General features: G+C 53.1%; 3 protein-coding genes across 3 annotated transcripts in view; 2 read left to right on the top strand and 1 right to left on the bottom strand.

The window, feature by feature from the left end:
* The window catches only part of LOC115196213 (neutral cholesterol ester hydrolase 1), a 5121-nt gene extending 2954 nt beyond the window's left edge, over positions 1 to 2167 (top strand). The window contains exons 3-6 of the mRNA XM_029756839.1: positions 1 to 47; positions 336 to 507; positions 587 to 726; positions 828 to 2167. The exon at positions 1 to 47 is cut by the window's left edge and continues 23 nt beyond it. Coding sequence (XP_029612699.1) covers positions 1 to 47; positions 336 to 507; positions 587 to 726; positions 828 to 1314 — 846 coding nt within the window. The 3' untranslated portion in view covers positions 1315 to 2167. The remainder of the gene's footprint in view (positions 48 to 335; positions 508 to 586; positions 727 to 827) is intronic.
* Positions 2168 to 2643: 476 nt separating this feature from the next.
* LOC115196214 (propionyl-CoA carboxylase beta chain, mitochondrial) lies at positions 2644 to 13599 on the top strand. Its single transcript, XM_029756840.1, has 13 exons — positions 2644 to 2914; positions 3033 to 3152; positions 3277 to 3345; positions 3423 to 3479; positions 3572 to 3685; positions 9528 to 9638; positions 9733 to 9962; positions 10096 to 10177; positions 10263 to 10386; positions 11402 to 11509; positions 11690 to 11889; positions 13298 to 13397; positions 13474 to 13599. The coding sequence occupies exons 1-13, from the start codon at positions 2669 to 2671 to the stop codon at positions 13593 to 13595; spliced, it is 1683 nt and encodes a 560-aa protein (XP_029612700.1). The 5' UTR covers positions 2644 to 2668; the 3' UTR covers positions 13596 to 13599.
* A 2632-nt stretch (positions 13600 to 16231) lies between these two features.
* Positions 16232 to 18257, bottom strand: part of LOC115196215 (cohesin subunit SA-1-like) — a 35885-nt gene continuing 33859 nt past the window's right edge. The window contains 3 exon segments of the mRNA XM_029756842.1: positions 16232 to 17755; positions 17874 to 17954; positions 18077 to 18191. Coding sequence (XP_029612702.1) covers positions 17732 to 17755; positions 17874 to 17954; positions 18077 to 18191 — 220 coding nt within the window. The 3' untranslated portion in view covers positions 16232 to 17731.

Genomic DNA, 18257 nt, shown 5'->3' on the forward strand with positions numbered 1-18257 from the left:
TGTAGGCAGATGTCTGATGAGCTGAATGCAGTGGTTGTGTCTGTTGAGTAAGTGTTTCTCCTCTTTTCACACTATATTAGCTTCAGTTCTACACACACAAACACACACACACACACACACACACACACACACCACATGAAAGTCTTGGGTTCTTATAACGCTATAGTAACAAGTTAAGGTTTGGACAGAACTGTCAACAAGGATTAAAAAGGGTTTTTTGTCAATTTTACCATAAGTGTGTGTGTGTGTGTGTGTGTGTGTGTGTGTGTGTGTGTGTGTGTGTGTGTGTGTGTGTGTGTGTGTGTGTGTGTGTGTGTGTGTGTGTGTGTGTGTAGGTACCGTCTGGCTCCAGAAGTGCATTTCCCTGTGCAGTATGAGGACTGTCTGGCTGCGGCCAAGCACTTCTTGGAGCCGGGCATTCTGGGAAAGTTGTCTGTGGATCCACAGCGCGTGGCTGTGTCAGGCGACAGCGCTGGAGGAAATCTCGCTGCAGCCGTCGCACAGCAGGTACACACAAACACACACACACACACACACACACACACGTGTCTACAGAGACACTAACACACTCTCCCTCTCTTCACAGATCTCGGTAGATGACAGTGTGAGTGTGAAGTTCAGTGTTCAGGCGTTAATCTACCCAGTCCTCCAGGGTCTAGACCTCAACACTCCATCCCACCAACAGAACCACAACATACCCATGCTACACCGCTCTATGATGGCCAGGTACACACACGTACATGTTCACACACCCAGCCGCACATCTGCATGCGCTCACAGTCACATACACACCTGTGTTAGTAACTCTTCTCTCTCTTTCTCTGTAGGTTCTGGCTGCTCTACCTGGGGGTTGATACCTCTCTCCATCCCCTCCTCTTGTCCCCCTCCTTACTCCATCATCCCTCCATCCCTCCCTCCGTCCGCTCCCATCTCAACTGGACCACCCTTCTGCCGGCCAAACACATTAAGCATTACAAGCCTGTTGGCATGGAGACAGGGTCACAGGAGGTCACAGGGCAGGAGGGTGATCTTCTCCCGGGTTTGCTGGATGTCCGAGCGGCGCCGCTGCTGGCGGAGCAGGGGGTTCTGGGTAGAACGCCGCGAGCCTACATCCTAACGTGTGAGTACGATGTTCTCAGAGACGATGGGTTGATGTACACCAGGAGGCTACAAGACGCGGGCGTCGCTGTTTCCAGCCATCACTATGACGACGGTTTCCACGGCGCCTTTAGTTTTGCGCACTCGCCGTTTTACTTCGATGTGGGGAAAAGAATGATCAGAGGATACATGGACTGGCTGCAGGAAAACCTCTAGTGTGTGTGTGTGTGTGTGTGTCTATGCAGCTGCAAACCCAAAGCCATCTTGCAGTCAGAATTTCAGACCATTGTCCAGGTTAGACAAGCAGATGTTTTTAAGGCTTTTAAACTGGGTTCAACCTGATTGTTGACCTGGGTTAGAATGTCTCTATTACTGGGTTAGACTGGATCAAACTGGGTTGGACTGGTGTTTTAAACTGTGTTAGAATGTAAGAATATAACACAGACACTGAGTGCAAACAGCTACCTGATTGTAGCTGTTTGCACTCTGGTGTGTGTGTGTGTGTGTCACAATATGTTTGGTCCAGTTAAACCCACACACACGTCCTCCTATCCCAGCTCTGCTCACCTGACCTGAACAATACATATGCTGCATTTTAAACGTGCAGTCTGTTATCTGTCTGTCACACTAATACACTAAAATAAACTTCCATCTAAGCCAATCAATGTGCAGTGTTAGAACGTAGTAATCTGATGACTCCATAAGAGTTCTATTTCTAGAATAGATTGGGTTAAATTATGCTATGTACACAACTGGGTTATACATCAATGCATTCTATATAGAATTGTGCCTAGATGGAAAAACAATTTCAACTGAAAAGGTAGGGTCATACAACACGATTCCTGGTGCTGTAAAAAGCAATAAATCTTGAAAATGAAGTATGTTCTTTAGACGGGGTATTGAGTGAGGACTTTTCAACCTACAACACTGAGAGCTTGATTGTTTTCCACTGAACAGAATGATCTCAGTTGTCCCCAGTAACTGCTGCTGGGTGCCAGTACTTTATGTACAATTATAATTGTAATGGTTGATAGATGTTTAACCCTCCAATAAATACTGATCAGTTTGAGTGTTTCTCTTGTTTTATACTGTAAGCCTACACACACACACACACACACAGCCAGTGCAATATAGACACTAAGTTTCAAAATGATTTCAACATATAGATGAGTGACACATGTATAATGCATGATACATTTAGCATGTTGCTTATTCTACCAATCCAATGATGTTAGCTGTACAACAGTGCTTAGGAAAGGAGCTGTGGCTAGGAGGGAGGGGGCAAAGGGCGTTGGTCAGACCGACCAATCACAGAGGAGATACCAAACCAACTTTCAGGGAAGTGTAGTTTGTATTTCCATGACATTGATACCACAAACTATAAAGCTACAACCCCTCAAGGTTGACCTATCATACACGGTTCTTAATATGTTGACACGTGAAGTCAATCCCCATCCAGATCTACCTCGTTTCTGACTGGCCATTCAAAAAATTACTTCTGGTCGATTGGCTCAAACGCGCGTCACTTTCCCACAGACCCCACCCACCCTTATACGTCAGTCAGACAACAATGGCGGCCTTCGCTGTAGCACGGAGCAGCTGCGGTCTCCTTTCCGGACTAAAAGCTTCTTTTAAAACATTGGGGCAGGTAAAACATGGCGTGGCTTCGGCAGCCGTAGCCCGGTCCCAGCTGCAGCAGCAGGCGCGGCGGTGGTATTCCGTTAGTCATCTCTCCGTTCAGGAGAGGATAGACAGAAAGAGGAATGCTGCGCTGATCGGAGGAGGTCAGAAGAGAATTGACGCGCAACACAAAAGGGTAAATAATCTGAGCATGCGCAAGTGTCTGTCAGTTTGATGGTGTATTTATCTGTTTACCTGTCGGTCGGTCGGTCGGTCCGTATAACGTTTTGTCTGTGTAATGGTCTTCTCCACAGGGGAAGCTGACAGCCAGAGAGAGAGTTGAGCTCCTGTTGGATAAAGACTCGTTTGTAGAGTATGATATGTTTGTGGAACATCGCTGCTCTGACTTCGGCATGGAAGAGGACCACAACAAGGTAACACTTCACAATAGAGGTTCCTACATTTTATCCAGCCTATGGACAAAATGGAATAAACGGAATCATTTTTTAAAATGTTGATTCAGTCATCAACATGGTTTCAGTTTCCCTCACCCTCTAGTTCGCAGGGGACAGTGTGGTGACTGGACAGGGGAGGATCAACGGAAGGCTGGTGTATGTCTTCAGTCAGGTACACACACACACACACACACACATCAAAGTAGTTACCATTTATTTTCATAATAAATGTCTCTTGCTCTCTTTTAGGACTTCACAGTATTTGGAGGCAGTCTGTCTGGGGCTCACGCACAGAAGATCTGTAAGGTAGGAGGACGGGCTCACTCTCCAGGGCCTCCTGCTTCAGGGCCTCCTGCTTCTCATTCATTACTTCTAGTCACATCCCTTTATGTCTGTAGATCATGGACCAGGCCATGATGGTGGGTGCTCCAGTCATTGGTCTGAACGACTCTGGCGGAGCCAGGATCCAGGAGGGGGTGGAGTCACTGGCTGGATACGCAGACATCTTCCTGGTAAGGGGGCGGGGCTTGATTAGACTGGTTACTGGGATGAGGATGACAGCAAAGAAATGACATCGCTTCTAAATGTACTCGCTCTCTCCCGGTCTCTCGCTCTCTCCCGGTCTCTCGCTCTCTCCCGGTTTCACGCTCTCTCCCGGTCTCTCGCTCTCTCCCGGTCTCACGCTCTCTCCCGGTCTCACGCTCTCTCCCGGTCTCCCGCTCTCTCCCGGTCTCCCGCTCTCTCCCGGTCTCTCGCTCTCTCCCGCTCTCTCCCGGTCTCTCGCTCTCTCCCGGTCTCTCGCTCTCTCCCGGTCTCTCGCTCTCTCCCGGTCTCACGCTCTCTCCCGGTCTCACGCTCTCTCCCGGTCTCACGCTCTCTCCCGGTCTCACGCTAACTCCCGGTCTCTCGCTCTCTCCCGGTCTCTCCCGGTCTCTCGCTAACTCCGGTCTCTCGCTCTCTCCCGGTCTCTCGCGGTCTCTCGCTAACTCCCGGTCTCTCCCGGTCTCTCGCTCTCTCCCGGTCTCTCGCTCTCTCCCGGTCTCACGCTCTCTCCCGGTCTCCCGGTCTCTCCCCCGGTCTCTCCCGGTCTCTCCCCCGGTCTCCCCGGTCTCTCCCGCTCTCTCCCGGTCTCTCCCGCTCTCTCCCGGTCTTACGCTCTCTCCCAGTCTCACGCTCTCCCCCGGTCTCTCTCCCGGTCTCTCGCTCTCTCCCGGTCTCACGCTCTCTCCCGGTCTTACGCTCTCTCCCAGTCTCACGCTCTCCCCCGGTCTCTCCCCTGGTCTCTCCCCCGGTCTCCCCCGGTCTCTCTCCCGGTCTCTCCCGGTCTCACGCTCTCTCCTGGTTTCACGCTCTCTCCCGGTCTCACGCTCTCTCCCGGTCTCACGCTCTCTCCCGGTCTCACGCTCTCCCCCGGTCTCTCCCCCGGTCTCTCCCCCGGTCTCTCTCCCGGTCTCTCCCGGTCTCACGCTCTCTCCCGGTCTCACGCTCTCCCCCGGTCTCTCCCGGTCTCTCGCTCTCTCCCGGTCTCACGCTCTCTCCCGGTCTCTCCCGGTCTCACGCTCTCCCCCGGTCTCCCCCGGTCTCACGCTCTCTCCCGGTCTCACGCTCTCTCCCGGTCTCACGCTCTCTCCCGGTCTCACGCTCTCTCCCGGTCTCACGCTCTCTCCCGGTCTCACGCTCTCTCCCGGTCTCACGCTCTCCCCCGGTCTCTCCCGGTCTCTCCCGGTCTCTCGCTCTCTCCCGGTCTCTCTCCCGGTCTCTCCCGGTCTCTCGCTCTCTCCCGGTCTCACGCTCTCTCCCAGTCTCACGCTCTCCCCCGGTCTCTCCCCCGGTCTCTCGCGGTCTCACGCTCTCTCCCGGTCTCACGCTCTCCCCCGGTCTCTCCCCCGGTCTCTCTCCCGGTCTCTCCCGGTCTCACGCTCCTCTCTCCCGGTCTCACGCTCTCTCCCGGTCTCACGCTCTCCCCCGGTCTCTCCCCCGGTCTCTCTCACGCTCTCTCCCGGTCTCACGCTCTCTCCCGGTCTCACGCTCTCTCCCGGTCTCACGCTCTCGCTCGGTCTCTCCCCCGGTCTCTCGCTCGGTCTCTCCCCCGGTCTCTCGCTCGGTCTCTCCCGGTCTCTCGCTCGGTCTCTCCCGGTCTCTCGCTCGGTCTCTCGCTCGGTCTCTCCCGGTCTCTCGCTCGGTCTCTCCCGGTCTAACGCTCTCTCCCGGTCTCCCGGTCTCCCGGTCTCTCGCTCTCTCCCGGTCTCTCGCTCTCTCCCGGTCTCACGCTCTCTCCCGGTCTCACGCTCTCTCCCGGTCTCACGCTCTCTCCCGGTCTCTCGCTCTCTCCCGGTCTCTCGCTCTCTCCCGGTCTCACGCTCTCTCCCGGTCTCTCGCTCTCCCCCGGTCTCTCCCTTTCTCTCGGTCTCTCCCGGTCTCTCGCTCTCTCGCTCTCTCCCGGTCTCACGCTCTCTCCCTGTCTCTCTCTCTCTCCCGGTCTCACGCTCTCCCCCGGTTTCTCCCGGTCTCTCTCTCTCTCCCGGTCTCACGCTCTCCCCCGGTTTCTCCCGGTCTCTCGCTGTCTCAAGCTCTCTCCCGGTCTCTCTCTCTCTCCCGGTCTCACGCTCTCCCCGGTTTCCCCCGGTCTCTCGCTGTCTCAAGCTCTCTCCCTGTCTCTCTCTCTCCCGGTCTCACGCTCTCCCCCGGTTTCCCCCGGTCTCTCCTGGTCTCTCCCGGTCTCTCGCTCTCTCCCGGTCTCTCGCTCTCTCCCGGTCTCTCGCTCTCTCCCGGTCTCTCGCTCTCTCCCGGTCTCACGCTCTCTCCCGGTCTCACGCTCTCCCCCGGTCTCTCCCGCTCTCCCCCGGTCTCTCCCGCTCTCCCCCGGTCTCTCCCGCTCTCTCCCGGTCTCTCGCTCTCTCTCGCTCTCTCCCGGTCTCTCGCTCTCTCCCGGTCTCACGCTCTCTCCCGGTCTCACGCTCTCTCCCGGTCTCACGCTCTCTCCCGCTCTCTCCCGGTCTCATGCTCTCTCCCGGTCTCACGCTCTCCCCCGGTCTCTCCCCCGGTCTCCCCCGGTCTCACGCTCTCCCCCGGTCTCACGCTCTCCCCCGGTCTCACGCTCTCTCCCGGTCTCACGCTCTCTCCCGGTCTCATGCTCTCTCCCGGTCTCACGCTCTCCCCCGGTCTCTCCCCCGGTCTCCCCCGGTCTCACGCTCTCCCCCGGTCTCACGCTCTCTCCCGGTCTCACGCTCTCTCCCGGTCTCACGCTCTCTCCCGGTCTCACGGTCTCTCCCGGTCTCCCCCGGTCTCTCGCTCTCTCCCGGTCTCACGCTCTCTCCCGGTCTCTCGCTCTCTCCCGGTCTCACGCTCTCTCCCGGTCATACGCTCTCTCCCGGTCTCACGCTCTCCCCCGGTCTCTCCCCCGGTCTCTCCCCCGGTCTCTCCCGGTCTCACTCTCTCTCGTTCTCTCCCGGTCTCACTCTCTCTCGTTCTCTCCCGGTCTCTCGTTCTCTCCCGGTCTCACGCTCTCCCCCGGTCTCACGCTCTCCCCCGGTCTCTCGTTCTCTCCCGGTCTCACGCTCTCCCCCGGTCTCTCCCGGTCTCTCGCTCTCTCCCGGTCTCACGCTCTCTCCCGGTCTCACGCTCTCTCCCGGTCTCACGCTCTCTCACGCTCTTCCCCGGTCTCTCGCTCTCTCCCGGTCTCTCGCTCTCTCCCGGTCTCACGCTCTCTCCCGGTCTCACGCTCTCTCTCGGTCTCACGCTCTCTCCCGGTCTCACGCTCTCCCCCGCTCTCCCCCGGTCTCTCCCGCTCTCCCCCGGTCTCTCCCGCTCTACCCCGGTCTCTCCCGGTCTCACGCTCTCTCCCGGTCTCACGCTCTCTCCCGGTCTCACGCTCTCCCCCGCTCTCTCCCGGTCTCACGCTCTCTCCCGGTCTCACGCTCTCCCCCGGTCTCTCCCGGTCTCACGCTCTCTCCCGGTCTCACGCTCTCCCCCGCTCTCCCCCGGTCTCTCGCTCTCTCCCGGTCTCACGCTCTCTCCCGGTCTCACGCTCTCCCCCGGTTTCTCTCCCGGTCTCACGCTCTCCCCCGGTCTCTCTCCCGGTCTCCCCCGGTCTCACGCTCTCTCCCGGTCTCACGCTCTCTCCCGGTCTCTCGCTCTCTCCCGGTCTCTCGCTCTCTCCCGGTCTCACGCTCTCCCCCGGTCTCACGCTCTCCCCCGGTCTCACGCTCTCCCCCGGTCTCTCGTTCTCCCCCGGTCTCTCGTTCTCTCCTGGTCTCACGCTGTCCCCTGGTCTCTCCCGGTCTCACGCTCTCCCCCGGTCTCCCCCGGTCTCTCCCGGTCTCCCCCGCTCTCTCCCGGTCTCTCGCTCTCCCCCGGTCTCATGCTCTCTCCCGGTCTCTCCCGGTTTCCCCCGGACTCTCCCGGTCTCTCGCTGTCTCTCGCTCTCTCCCGGTCTCTCCCGGTCTCTCGTCTCTCGCTCTCTCCCGGTCTCTCCCGGTCTCTCGTCTCTCGCTCTCTCCCGGTCTCACGCTCTCCCCCGGTCTCTCCGGTTTCCCCCGGACTCTCCCGGTCTCTCGCTGTCTCTCGCTCTCTCCCGGTCTCTCGATCTCTCCCGGTCTCTCGCTCTCTCCCGGTTTCTCGCTCTCTCCCGGTCTCACGCTCTCCCCCGGTCTCTCCCTCTCCCCCGGTCTCTCCCGCTCTCCCCCGCTCTCTCCCGGTCTCTCCCGCTCTCTCCCGGTCTCACGCTCTCTCCCGGTCTCACGCTCTCTCACGCTCTCTCCCGGTCTCACGCTCTCTCCCGGTCTCACGCTCTCTCCCGGTCTCACGCTCTCTCCCGGTCTCCCCCGGTCTCACGCTCTCTCCCGGTCTCACGCTCTCTCCCGGTCTCACGCTCTCCCCCGGTCTCTCCCGGTCTCACGCTCTCTCCCGGTCTCACGCTCTCTCCCGGTCTCACGCTCTCTCCCGGTCTCACGCTCTCCCCCGGTCTCTCCCGGTCTCCCGGTCTCTCCCGGTCTCTCCCGGTCTCTCGCTCTCTCCCGGTCTCTCCCGGTCTCTCCCGGTCTCACGCTCTCCCCCGGTCTCACGCTCTCCCCCGGTCTCACGCTCTCCCCCGGTCTCACGCTCTCCCCCGGTCTCACGCTCTCCCCCGGTCTCTCGTTCTCTCCCGGTCTCACGCTCTCCCCCGGTCTCTCCCGGTCTCACGCTCTCTCCCGGTCTCACACTCTCTCCCGGTCTCACGCTCTCCCCCGGTCTCACGCTCTCTCCCGGTCTCTCCCGGTCTCACGCTCTCTCCCGGTCTCACGCTCTCCCCCGGTCTCTCCCGGTCTCACGCTCTCCCCCGGTCTCTCCCGGTCTCTCGCTCTCCCCCGGTCTCTCGCTCTCCCCCGGTCTCTCGCTCTCCCCCGGTCTCACGCTCTCTCCCGGTCTCACGCTCTCTCCCGGTCTCTCGCTCTCTCCCGGTCTCTCGCTCTCTCCCGGTCTCTCGCTCTGTCCCGGTCTCTCGCTCTGTCCCGGTCTCTCGCTCTGTCCCGGTCTCACGCTCTCTCCCGGTCTCTCCCCCGGTCTCCCCCGGTCTCACGCTCTCTCCCGGTCTCACGCTCTCTCCCGGTCTCTCACGCTCTCTCCCGGTCTCTCCCGCTCTCTCCCGGTCTCTCGCTCTCTCCCGGTCTCTCGCTCTGTCCCGGTCTCACGCTCTGTCCCGGTCTCACGCTCTGTCCCGGTCTCACGCTCTCTCCCGGTCTCACGCTCTCTCCCGGTCTCTCGCTCTCCCCCGGTCTCTCGCTCTCCCCCGGTCTCTCGCTCTCCCCCGGTCTCTCGCTCTCCCCCGGTCTCTCGCTCTCCCCCGGTCTCTCGCTCTCCCCCGGTCTCTCGCGGTCTCTCCCGGTCTCTCCCGGTCTCTCCCGGTCTCTCGCTCTCTCCCGGTCTCACACTCTCCCCCGGTCTCTCCCGGTCTCTCGCTCTCTCCCGGTCTCTCCCGCTCTCTCACGCTCTCCCCCGGTCTCTCCCGGTCTCTCGCTCTCTCCCGGTCTCACGCTCTCTCCCGGTCTCTCTCTCTCTCCCGGTCTCACACTCTCCCCCGGTTTCCCCCGGTCTCTCCCGGTCTCTCGCTGTCTCACGCTCTCTCCCGGTCTCACGCTCTCTCCCGGTCTCACGCTCTCTCCCGGTCTCACGCTCTCTCCCGGTCTCACGCTCTCCCCCGGTCTCTCCCGGTCTCACGCTCTCTCCCGGTCTCACGCTCTCCCCCGGTCTCACGCTCTCTCCCGGTCTCTCTCCCGGTCTCACGCTCTCCCCCGGTTTACCCCGGTCTCTCGCTCTCTCCCGGTCTCACGCTCTCTCCCGGTCTCACGCTCTCTCCCGTTCTCTTTGTCTCTGTAGAGGAATGTGATGGCTTCAGGTGTGGTTCCTCAGATCTCTCTGATCATGGGTCCCTGTGCTGGAGGAGCTGTCTACTCTCCTGCCCTGACCGACTTCACCTTTATGGTCAAGGTAAGACACACACCCTTCCTGCATAGATGTACTGTACAATTAATACAACTAACATGGGTTATATCCAGATCTTTGATTGTGTGTGTATGTGTAGGACACCTCATACCTGTTCATCACAGGTCCTGACGTAGTGAAGTCTGTCACCAATGAAGACGTCACTCAGGAGGAACTGGGAGGAGCTAAAACACACACCGCGGTGTCAGGTGTCGCTCACCGCGCGTTTGAGAACGACATCGATGCTCTGCTCAACCTCCGAAACTTCTTCAACTTCCTTCCCCTTAGCAACCAGGACCCCGCCCCCGTTACCGAGTGCCACGACCCCAGGTACCCAACCACAGAACTCCTCTGACAGACTAGCCAATCACAGAACTGCCCATGGCATTTGGGATTTTCCTAAAATGTAATCCATATGACTGGCCTTTGGAGGATGTTTGATCTCATCCCTCTCCTCCTCCAGTGACAGACTGGTTCCTGGTCTGGACACCATCGTTCCCTTTGAGACCACTAAAGCCTACGACATGCTGGACATCATCCAGGGGGTACGACACACACACACACACACACATACACACACACACACATACACACAGCCTGTTGTCTACTGATCTGTGGTTTTAACTTCAGATTGTGGACGAGAGGGAGTTCTTTGAGATCATGCCTAACTACGCTAAAAACATCGTAGTGGGATTCGCTCGCATGAACGGACGAACTGTTGGAATTGTAGGGAATCAACCTAAAGTAGCGTCTGGTGAGTAGAAGAGTGATGGATTAGTGATGATGATGATGGTAGTGGTGGTGATGATGGTGGTTGTGATGACGACAATGACGGTGGTGATGTTGGTGGTGGTTGTGACGATAATGGCTGGTGTTGGTGGTTATGACGGTGGTGGTGATGTTGACGGTAGTGATGACGGTGGTGGTGGTGGTTATGACGGTGGTGATGATGTTGACGGTGGTGGTGGTAATGTTTACGGTATTAGTGGTGATGATGTTGACGGTGGTAATGTTGGCGGTGGTGGTGGTGACGATAATGACGGTGGTGGTAATGTTGACGGTGGTGGTGATGACGATAATGACGGTGGTGGTGGTGGTAATGTTGACGGTGGTGGTGGTGGTGGTGGTGACGATAATGACGGTGGTGGTGGTAATGTTGACGGTGGTGGTGGTGATGGTGGTAATGTTGACGTGGTGATGACGGTGGTAGTGATGGCGGTGGTGATGGTGGTGGTAATGTTGACGGTGGTGATGACGGTGACGGTGGTGGTGGTAGTGGTGGTAATGTTGATGGTGGTGATGACGGTTGTAGTAGTGGTGGTGGTGATGACGGTGGTAGTAGTGTTGGAGGTGATGACGGTGGTGGTGGTAATGTTGACGGTGGTGATGACGGTGGTAGTAGTAGTGGTGATGACGGTGGTAGTGGTGGTGATGATGATGGTGGTGGTGATGACGGTGGTAGTAGTGGTGGTGATGATGGTGGTGATGACGGTGGTGGTGGTGATGACGGTGGTAGTAGTGGTGGTGGTGATGACGGTGGTGGTAGTGGTGGTGGTGATGACGGTGGTGATGATGGTGGTGATGACGGTGGTAGTAGTGGTGGTGGTGATGATGATGGTGGTGATGACGGTGGTGATGGTGGTGGTGATGACGGTGGTAGTAGTAGTGGGGATGACGGTGGTAGTGGTGGTGGTAGTAGTGGTGGTGACGGTGGTAGTGGTGGTGATGATGGTGGTGGTGCTGGTGATACTTCTCCTGTGTGTGTGCAGGTTGTCTGGACATTAACTCATCAGTGAAAGGAGCTCGCTTCGTTCGTTTCTGCGACGCTTTCAACATCCCCATCCTCACCTTCGTGGACGTGCCCGGCTTCCTGCCAGGTAGTGCACAAGTCTGGCTTTCCTCATGAATAATTGGCACGTCAACAAGTAGATGTCTCGCTTGACAGCTTTCACATTAATTGTGAAACCGCTGTACTGTGATCAACTGTCATTTTTAATCAAAACAAGTTAGATTTTTTTTAAACCAGAGGATTCCACCTTCCTCGCCGTTTCTCTCAGGGACGTCTCAGGAGTATGGCGGTATCATCCGACACGGGGCCAAGCTACTGTTTGCCTTTGCTGAGGCCACCGTCCCCAAGATCACCATCATCACTAGGAAGGCCTATGGAGGAGCGTATGATGTCATGAGTTCCAAGCACCTGAGAGGTGATGTGAACTACGCCTGGCCGTCTGCAGAGGTGGCCGTGATGGGAGCCAAGGTAACACAACACACACACCTTCTACACAACACACACACCTTCTACACAATACCAAGGTAACACAACACACACACCTTCTACACAACACACACCTTCTACACAACACACACACCTTCTACACAACACCAAGGTAACACAACACACACACCTTCTACACAGCACACACACCTTCTACACAACACACACACCTTCTACACAACACACACACCTTCTACACAACACCAAGGTAACACAACACACACACCTTCTACACAACACACACCTTCTACACAATACCAAGGTAACACAACACACACACCTTCTACACAACACACACCTTCTACACAACACACACACCTTCTACACAACACCAAGGTAACACAACACACACACCTTCTACACAGCACACACACCTTCTACACAACACACACACCTTCTACACAACACACACACCTTCTACACAACACCAAGGTAACACAACACACACACCTTCTACACAACACACACCTTCTACACAATACCAAGGTAACACAACACACACACCTTCTACACAACACACACACCTTCTACACAACACACACACCTTCTACACAACACACACACCTTCTACACAACACCAAGGTAACACAACACACACACCTTCTACACAACACACATCTTCTACACAATACCAAGGTAACACAACACACACACCTTCTACACAACACACACACCTTCTACACAACACACACACATTCTACACAACACACACACCTTCTACACAACACCAAGGTAACACAACACCAAGGTAACACAGCACACACACCTTCTACACAACACACACACCTTCTACACAACACCAAGGTAACACAACACAACACCAAGGTAACACAACACACACACCTTCTACACAACACACACACCTTCTACACAACACACACACCTTCTACACAACACCAAGGTTACACAACATACACACCTTCTACACAACACCAAGGTAACACAACACAACACCAAGGTAACACAACACCAAGGTAACACAACACAACACCAAGGTAACACAACACAACACCAAGGTAACACAACACCAAGGTAACACAACACAACACCAAGGTAACACAACACAACACCAAGGTAACACAACACAACACCAAGGTAACACAACACAACACCAAGGTAACACAACACAACACCAAGGTAACACAACACAACACCAAGGTAACACAACACACACACCTTCTACACAACACCAAGGTAACACAACACACACACCTTCTACACAGCACCAAGGTAACACAACACACACACCTTCTACACAACACCAAGGTAACACAGCACACATACTTCTAGCCATGGCAACATTCACAATGTCAAAATGGGGGAAAAAAGGTCAGTGCTCACTTTAAAACATTCCCAATATATGTCTGCCTTTAACATGGTGTGTTCCCAGGGGGCTGTACAGATCATCTTCAGAGGGAAATCCAACCAGGCAGAGCAGGAGGCTGAATACGTAGAGAAGTTCGCCAACCCTTTCCCTGCCGCTGTCAGAGGTACACACACACACACACACCATCCGTTCCAACAAACCTTACACCCACTCCCCCATTGTAACCGTGTGTGTTTCAGGGTTCGTGGATGACATCATCGTGCCGTCGACCACCCGGAAGAGGATCTGTAGGGACCTGGAGGTTCTGGCCTCCAAGAAACAGACCAACCCCTGGAAGAAACACGCCAACATCCCACTCTAACACACTAACACCTTCGACCACCCGGTCTCGAATTTCACCTATAGCTTAGAGCAGGGCTCTCTAACCCTGTTCCTGGAGAGATACCATCCTGTAGGTTTTAACTCCAACCCTGTTCCTGGAGAGATACCATCCTGTAGGTTTTAACTCCAACCCTGTTCCTGGAGAGATACCATCCTGTAGGTTTTAACTCCAACCCTGTTCCTGGAGAGATACCATCCTGTAGGTTTTAACTCCAACCCTGTTCCTGGAGAGATACCATCCTGTAGGTTTTAACTCCAACCCTGTTCCTGGAGAGATACCATCCTGTAGGTTTTAACTCCAACCCTGTTCCTGGAGAGATACCATCCTGTAGGTTTTAACTCCAACCCTGTTCCTGGAGAGATACCATCCTGTAGGTTTTAACTCCAACCCTGTTCCTGGAGAGATACCATCCTGTAGGTTTTAACTCCAACCCTGTTCCTGGAGAGATACCATCCTGTAGGTTTTAACTCCAACCCTGTTCCTGGAGAGATACCATCCTGTAGGTTTTAACTCCAACCCTGTTCCTGGAGAGATACCATCCTGTAGGTTTTAACTCCAACCCTGTTCCTGGAGAGATACCATCCTGTAGGTTTTAACTCCAACCCTGTTCCTGGAGAGATACCATCCTGTAGGTTTTAACTCCAACCCTGTTCCTGGAGAGATACCATCCTGTAGGTTTATACTCCAACCCTGTTCCTGGAGAGATACCATCCTGTAGGTTTTAACTCCAACCCTGTTCCTGGAGAGATACCATCCTGTAGGTTTTAACTCCAACCCTGTTCCTGGAGAGATACAATCCTGTAGGTTTTAACTCCAACCCTGTTCCTGGAGAGATACAATCCTGTAGGTTTTAACTCCAACCCTGTTCCTGGAGAGATACCATCCTGTAGGTTTATACTCCAACCCTGTTCCTGGAGAGATACCATCCTGTAGGTTTATACTCCAACCCTGTTCCTGGAGAGATACCATCCTGTAGGTTTATACTCCAACCCTGTTCCTGGAGAGATACCATCCTGTAGGTTTATACTCCAACCCTGTTCCTGGAGAGATACCATCCTGTAGGTTTATACTCCAACCCTGTTCCTGGAGAGATACCATCCTGTAGGTTTATACTCCAACCCTGTTCCTTGAGAGATACCATCCTGTCGGTTTTCGCTCAAACCCCAATCTAGCGCACCTGATTCAAGTAATTAGCTGGTTGATAAGCTGAATCAGGTTAGTTACAACAAAAACCTACAGGAGGGTGGCTCTCCAGGAACAGGGTTGGAGTTAAAACCTACAGGATGGTATCTCTCCAGGAACAGGGTTGGAGTTAAAACCTACAGGATGGTATCTCTCCAGGAACAGGGTTGGAGTTAAAACCTACAGGAGGGTGGCTCTCCAGGAACAGGGTTGGAGTTAAAACCTACAGGATGGTATCTCTCCAGGAACAGGGTTGGAGTATAAACCTACAGGATGGTATCTCTCCAGGGACAGGGTTGGAGTATAAACCTACAGGATGGTATCTCTCCAGGAACAGGGTTGGAGAGTCCTGGATTAGATCACTTATGTCCCTAACCCTGTGGAACTTGTTTGGAAGAATCAGCATTTTTCTATCTGGTTAAATTAACACACCTGCTGTGAATCCAGACTAGTTTGTTAAATAAAATCATTGAAATTGTAAAGATGTCTGTCTTTGTCTGTGTGTGAGACAGAATTTTATATCCCAATGACAGTTTGAACGTGTGTGTAATGTAACTGCCAAAATATACTTAAGTATCAAAAGTAAAATTAGAACTTTCAAATTCCTTATATTAAGCGAACTAGACAGCACTCATTATTTTGACCATATACGGAGAGCCAGAGGCACACCGACTGACAATAACAAATGAAGCATGTGTTTAGTGAGTCCACCAGATCAGAGGCAGTAGGGATGATCTCTTGATAAGTTTGAGAATTGGACCATTTCCTGTCTTGCTAAGCATCGGAAATGTAGCGAGTACTTTGGGTGTCAGGGAAAAAGTACATTATTTTCTTTAGGAATGTAGTGAAGTAAAAGTGATAAATATAAAGAGTAAAGTAGAGATACTGTTGGGGCTCAGTCTCCATAGTTCTCCCCCTCTGGAATCAAATGGACAGCTTGTCTTGGAAGGAAGTCTTATTTTTATATATATACACACACAGTGCATTCGGAAAGTATTCCACATTTTATGTTGCAGCCTTATTACTGTCTTGGTGCTCTAAAGAGAAGTCCTTCGACCTCGTGGCTTGGTTTTTGCTCTGACAGTCAAACTGTGGGACCTTATATAGACAGGTGTGTGCCTCTCCAATCAAGTTGTAGAAAAAGCTCAAGGATGATAGATGGAAACAGGATGCACCAGAGCTCAATTTATAGTCTCATAGCAAAGAGTCCGAATATTTGTCAATTATCAGTTTAATTTTTTAATAAATGTCAACCTGTTTTCACTTTGTCATTACGGGGTAGTGTGTGTCAATTGATAAGGGAAACATTGAATAACATTTTTTAATAAGGCTGTAACGTAACAAAATGTGAAGGGGTCTGAATACTTTCCGAAGGCACTGTTTGGAGTCTATTCTTAAAACCGGTCCAATACAGCAAAACACACAATCCAGAATTAGATTACAGATTTTATTTATTTAAAAAAGATAAGATCAAGTTCACATGAAGAAAAAAAAAACAGTATTTTAGAAGGTTAAAGGGCAGGTGATGCCATCGCTACAGAAAGAACCAATCATCTCTGATATTTACAGAAGGGCAGCTTAACCAGCCAGTAGAAGAACAATAAGTGTGGGTCAAAGTGATAAGACAACCAATCAACTGTTATGTGTAACTACAGCCACATTTTAAGACTAGAGGGGCATTCTCTGCTGGTCTCCACCTTCATATGCACTGATCTGAAAAGAGAGGACATGTGAAATGAATATGGTAGAAGGCTACTGGATATTAGCGGTTACCTGTCCAGGTCTTCCTCATCAGTGCAGATGAAGAGGAAGTCACTTTAGACTATTGAGCCTGCACAACATCTACGGTCGCACTGGACACACCCTTATATGGCGCTTAACAGGCTGGGTATCCATGGCAACAGCCTGAGCAGTAGGGACTAATCAGATATAAGCATTTAGGCAACCGTTTGGCAACAAACAAGATACTTTTTCAGAAAGATAACTGTACAAACAAATAATCGGACAAAACAAATTTAAAAACTCACTTCATTTAAAACTTTGTACTAAAGCTACTGAAATTCAAAATATATTTATTTTTAAAACGTTTTTAAAAAGCCGCGATTCCACAGTCGGTGTGTCTGTCTGAAGCTCTGAGGGGGAGGAGCTTGGGATTTGGCTATGACATCACAGCCTCTTGTATGGCCAATGAGAACTCTTCTAGTTCTGGTTGCTGTTTGGTGCATTTGCCAATAAAACCACATACAGGACATTCTCAACACTATCGAAAGGGAAGAGAGAGTAGAGACAGGAGTGACAGAGTAAAGATAACAAATAAAAGAGTAAAGATTTATCACATTTAATATCAAGTTCCATCTGGGGGGGGTCTATACATGACGTCGGGAGTGAAACGAAACAACCATACAACTGTGTGGCATGGGGGACTGTATAGCCGGGCGCACAGGGCCATGAATACCACAGAGCTAGCGGAGAGATTAGCCAGAACGCTAACAATAACAGGAAGTTAAAACAAGTCAGTGGGAACAAACAAGGAAGGGCCGAAAGTTTACAATATTTTTTAAGAAATGTGGAACAATGTTTTCTACTATATTTTGTCCGATATTCTGTCCTGTTTGTAGCCAACACACCCACACGTCCACTGAACGATAAAAGATCTTCTCTATGTACGATAGATACTCTGTACGATATTTTGTCCGAAATTCTCAGGGTTGAATGGAATCCTTCGGCCGGCCAGTGAGTGGATCCCTGGAGCTTCAGGGTAGATCCCAACAGATCCACTCCACACACACACAAGGCTGTCAACTGGCTGATCAGAGTTCGTCTGGGTGTTCAAGTGTCTGATGTTTGATTGACAGCTCATCCTGTGGAAGGCCCCTCCCCCCTCCAGGAAGGACTGGGAACACTGGATCAGAACACTGGATCAGAACACTGGATCAGAACATGGGCATGGTGAAACCCTGGGATGACGGACAAAAGAGATGCCGTTAAATGACATCATCATGGATCATGTTTTAGATATCTTAGGCTCACACTGGTTTACCACTGCAAGGCTGAGTGTGTGTTTGTTTTCCTTACCGACTCGTCCTCGATCATGGCTGCCGAGTCGAAGAAGTCTGGTCTGAGCTCCGCCCTCTCCCGCCTGTTCCTGGAAGGAGGCTGGAACGACAGAACGGGAGAATCAACGAATGGTGCGATATAGACTGGCCGAATTACACAACAGAATTGACGATCCAAACGACAGAATCAAAACACGACAGACAGGAAGTGACGTCACTGACCAGGTCGATGACCATGGTGTCTTCGAACTCCTCGTTCATGTCCTCCAGTTGACCTCGCGATGACATCATGACGTCCTCAAAGATTGGCTCCGCGTCATCCTCCATCAGACCACGACTAGAGAGAGAGAGGTGGGGGGTCAGTACACACACACACACACACACACACACACACACACACACA

The sequence above is a fragment of the Salmo trutta genome, chromosome 6 (assembly GCF_901001165.1).
Source record: "Salmo trutta chromosome 6, fSalTru1.1, whole genome shotgun sequence".
Classification (NCBI taxonomy): Eukaryota; Metazoa; Chordata; class Actinopteri; order Salmoniformes; family Salmonidae; genus Salmo; species Salmo trutta.

Coding starts and splice junctions, on each gene's coding strand:
- LOC115196214 (XM_029756840.1), top strand. CDS start 2,669: ATGGCGGCCTTCGCTGTAGCACGGAGCAGCTGCGGTCTCCTTTCCGGA. Junction 3,153..3,276: donor TGGAAGAGGACCACAACAAG/GTAACACTTCAC, acceptor CTCACCCTCTAG/TTCGCAGGGGACAGTGTGGT. Junction 11,510..11,689: donor CGTGCCCGGCTTCCTGCCAG/GTAGTGCACAAG, acceptor CGTTTCTCTCAG/GGACGTCTCAGGAGTATGGC.